General features: G+C 28.2%; 1 protein-coding gene across 1 annotated transcript in view; it reads left to right on the top strand.

Annotated features, from left to right (window-relative positions):
* The window catches only part of LOC105456985, a gene marked incomplete at both ends in the record, with an annotated part of 28,915 nt that overhangs the window by 13,364 nt on the left and 10,667 nt on the right, over positions 1 to 4,884 (top strand). The window contains one exon of the mRNA XM_011701371.1: positions 3,745 to 3,899. Coding sequence (XP_011699673.1) covers positions 3,745 to 3,899 — 155 coding nt within the window. The remainder of the gene's footprint in view (positions 1 to 3,744; positions 3,900 to 4,884) is intronic.

Genomic DNA, 4,884 nt, shown 5'->3' with positions numbered 1-4,884 from the left:
TTACATAAAAAAAATTTCATAAGAAAAAGAAATATTTGAAAAATTGATAGTAACTTTAAACAGACAAATTGAAAGCTACAGTATTTAGTAATTAATTCAGTAATAAACAAATGTTCTTAAAGGCACTAATAGGGACACTTATTCTACGCATTTTTAAAAGAAACCAAGAATATTCTATGTAAAAATTGATTTTGGATCACAAATAACGGCCAAGCGGATCAACCCACAGTTCCGAGAATGTTTCATTCAGAGAAGGTACAACATGCGCCGTATTTTATGCAAACAAATAATTGCGAGTTTAATATGCAACAAACACAGTGTTCATTGTTTTAGGCTTTCCGCTTTTTGTTATTGACCAAATTGACTAATTGCTTCTATGAATTTTTATTAATTTATTGAAATGTTTAATTTGATTTATTGATGGTTTTTATTAATTTATTTATATGTTAATTTGTACCTACTGAGGAAGACTCCGTGCAGTCGAAACGTTTTGGCATTAATTTTTCTATATTTTTATAACATTATGTCTTAGTGATTTCATGTCACGTCACACCTTGCTTGTTCCTTGGCCGAGTCTAAATTACTTACTTGCTTTTTTAAACACAAGCTAGTAAATGTGTTTCTAATTTTAATAACTTTTTATTCGGCGCGTCGGCGGTGATGGTGTTTGGCGGCATGCAATGTAGTCGGTTGTATTCGTCTGAAATAAAAAATTCAAAAAGATTGTTGTTTATCAAGAGTTTATGCATTAACTGAACCTATTTTTAAAGAAAATGATGCCAAATTGTGAAAACTGCGACACTTAGAAAAAGAAGATAGCGATATTGACAAAAAATTTGTCATGCTTATTATGCAATAAAAATTATTTAATTAAATAATATTATTATAAACTGTAGTTCAAGTTATTAGGGAAGTATTTGTGCAGATATGTGCAAAGACCCAAGTCAATCGGATGAATAGTTTTTGAATTATCTTGCACGCCGTTAAACACCACCGCAGAATAAATGTTATTATTACTTGCATAATAAATACTTTTTCTGACAAAAAAATATTTTTTTGTTAGTTCAATAGTATAAGAAATTACCCTATAAAGTTCAAAAGAATTGGTTGAATAGTTCCCTTAAAAAAATTCCAAAAATGTCACCTAATTTCTCAGCGTGCTAAGCTAGGCTCCTCCCTCCTTAAGGCAATGAGACAAAAAGGAATTCAATAAATGTTGGAAATAGTAAATTTGAACTTAAGGCGCTTTATAGATTTAGCTAATCGATAATCGAAGGAGCCATATTTGTATCGCGATTAACATCGAGTCGTTTCTCTTCTTGCTTCTCGACTTTCTCGTTACGCCCCGTTGTACTGTGTGTAAAAGAGAATTCTGTTTCCAAATATATATATTCAGTATTCAGCATTCTCAGTATCCCTTTATTCATATATCCCACTGTGATACATCCCTAAGATTACATCAATAAACACCAAGATTTGTCTTCAAAAGTGAGTTTTCTTTTTGTTTCTTCTAAAGCTAAACTCTATCTCAAATTTTGGCTTTGAAGTTGATTCTGGATGAGTCGTAAATAACAAGAACAAGGCAATGCTCGTTACACAATACGCGACACGCTTATGGGGTTATACCACCTTGTAGGCCCTAAAATGATACCTAAGTTTGGGATTTTTTTCTGAGTAAACAGATAACTTTATTAAAAAATTACTTTAAGGACATTGTTGTACATATATAATAATGTAAAAAAAATATTTTTTTATTTTTTTAATGTTCAAAATGGTGGCATACTGGCCTACTTGCCGAATGCCTTTTTTCTAAATCTTGAAATCGGTGTACAAGATTGCAGGCACACAGTTTGATCTTGAACAAAATACAAAGAATTTTCATTGTCTATATATTAAAAACTACAGATGTTACGTAGGCATTTTTCAAAATATTGATTTTTCTCGAAATAGCAATTATTTTTACGAGAAACGTGCATTTTTGCCCTAAAATTTAATTATAAAAATGTTAATTGCAAAAAAAGTTTTCAATATTTCGAAAAAATCCTACGTACCTCTTTAAAAAATGAATTGAAGAATATTCTGTGAAAATTTCAAATAAATCGGATAAAAACTGTAAAAGTTATATTATATACCGATTTTAAAAATGCTATTTCGAAAAAAACGCGTTTAAAGATTTTAAGAGGATTCTTTTGTCTATAGAAACAAAAATTTTAATTCTACCTTCAATCTGCGATGCCTGCCCCATAAAGCTACAGTTGTATGATTGTAGTGACATCTATACAAGGTGTCCCATTTTAATCGATTACCTCAAATATCTCTTGAACCATTTTAGGGAAAAATATTTTAGACAAAACTTTTGGGACTTCGAGGTGGACATAAAATGATAACATTAGTTTAACCCTGAGTGGCGTCGTCAAGATCAGGACAAGGTCACTTTAAATTTTTTAAATGGAATCATCCATTTTTCATTACATATTCTTGTAGCACACCTTGAGAGCTTTTCAAAACACACAGATATATTTTTTTATGAAATAAATCTTGAGTTATGAAGCTTGAAAGTTGGAGTACCGTCGGCGTTAGCATCATCCAAGGTCCGAACACTAGCTAAAATCTTTTGAATGTTGTTCAGGATCATGACATTGATAAAACATGTGAAGGTCATGACCATTGGAAATTGTTTCTCTTTTTTTTTTAAATAAATATAATTTTCAAAAATAAAAATAAAAGCAATAACCTTTAATAGCCTTGATCTTAGCATGTGTTAACTAGGTTATGATCCTGAACATTCAAAAGGTTTTAGACAGTGTTCGGACATCTTGGATAATGCTAATGCCGATGGTACTGCAACTTTCAAGTTTCATAATTCAAGATTTATTTAATCGAAAAAATATTTTATCTATGTGTTTTGGAAAGCTTTCGAGGTGTGCTACAAAAATATGTAATGAAAAATGGGGGATTCCATTAAAAAAATTCAAAGTGACCTTGACGCCACTCAGGGTCAAATCAATGTTAACATCTTATGTCCCCCTCGAAGTCCCAAAACTTTTGTCTGAAACATTTTTCCCTAAAATCTACTGTTCAAGAGATATTTGAGGTAATCGATTAAAATGGGACACCCTGTATATATTATATATAATATAAAACTATTATTATTCTATTATATATAATGTATAAAGATATAGAACTATTATTATTTTTATTATTTAATGACAACAGTAAAAAATTTTATGCAAATTAAATTTAAAAAAAAAATGATTATAAAAATTATATTCTTAATGTCACATGTAGGCTAAAAAATAAAATTATAATTTATAGTTTCTATTTTTTGGAAAAAATAATGACAAAATTTAAAATACTATACTGATAAAAACAACATTTTTTAAAACAAGATTATATACAAAATGGTTAAAAACTTTATTTTAGTAAAAATTAACTTTTATTCTGATATATTCTATACATGTAATATGAACACTGAAAAAATTATGTTCAATCTCTATATAAAGAAATAACTTTTTAGAATATTTTAATAATATACACATGCACGCGCACGCGCGCGCACATATATGCAAATATACAATATTGATTTGATTAAGTTTAAGCTTTTATATTTTTATATTGTCCCTTTTTTATTATTTTTAGCATTTGCACATTATTTATATTTTATTGAGTTTTATTTTTGATTTTGCATGTTTTTTTGTGTCTGCTGCACTTCCGTGCTCTCCTTGGTTGGTAATATGCATGTAGTTATAAATCCGGAACTGGTAATGGAGGTAGAAGCTAGGATGAATAGAGCTTATCTACCATCGCGACTATTACCACTTAGAGGATCAACACTTCCACACCACAGGAAATCTTCATTATATCATACTAGTACTGGTAATAGAGATTTTTGCACTATTGTATTTTGTGATTTTTTTTCTGTATACTTTCAAGATATAATTAAGATTAAAGATTTGTCATTTTAGTATTATTAAAGTTTGCTATATATATAATATAGAGAATTTATATACATTATATTTGATTAAAATTACAATCTAAAAATATGCATATAATTTTGTACTACACTTAGTTTAAACTAAGTATTAAACTTATAAAAATTTTTGAATTTAATCCTAGTTTGACAATGAAATTTCAATAAAATTTTTCGAAAATGTTTATAAAATATAAAATTAAAATTTTTATATGAAAATACATATTGTGTTTTAAAACATTAATTTTTACAGAAATTAACCATCAATTGTATTTAATAAAAAAATAATAAATAAATAAATATATATATGTACATATATACAGGGTGTCTCGTAACGCTTAATTAATATTTCAAGGCGTGAAAGAGAATGAAATTTTGAACTAAAAGTTCCTTTTTCAATTTTGGCTCAGACCATTATTTACAGAGTTATTAACGAATAAAGTTAATCAATCAGATCGCGCTTAGCCGGAGTACGCAGGAGCGTAGCGTGCCGTACGTGCGGCTCTTCGCGCTCACTTCACAGGTGAATGTATGTGAATGTATATACAATGTATACATATATATAAATAAAAATACATACAATATATACATACGCATATATATATTTAATTCTTAATTAATACTTCGAAGAGTAAATGAGAATGAAACATAGCATGTGTCATGGGGCTCTTCGCACTTACTGTACATTATCCCGATTAAAATTTTATTCTAATTTTTTATATTAATAAATAAATAATGGTAAATGAATAGTAGTCTTAACCAAAATTGGGACAAGGAGGATTAATTATTTCAAAATTTCATTCTCTTTTACCCCTCAAAATATTAATTAAGAGTTATGGAACATTCTGTATACACATATATAAATGGATATGTATATGTATAAGTATATGTATGTATATATGTATATATATATA

This window comes from Wasmannia auropunctata, unplaced genomic scaffold (assembly GCF_000956235.1).
Source record: "Wasmannia auropunctata unplaced genomic scaffold, wasmannia.A_1.0 LD335439.1, whole genome shotgun sequence".
Taxonomy (NCBI): Eukaryota; Metazoa; Arthropoda; class Insecta; order Hymenoptera; family Formicidae; genus Wasmannia; species Wasmannia auropunctata.
This window is presented reverse-complemented; position numbering and strand designations above follow the sequence as displayed.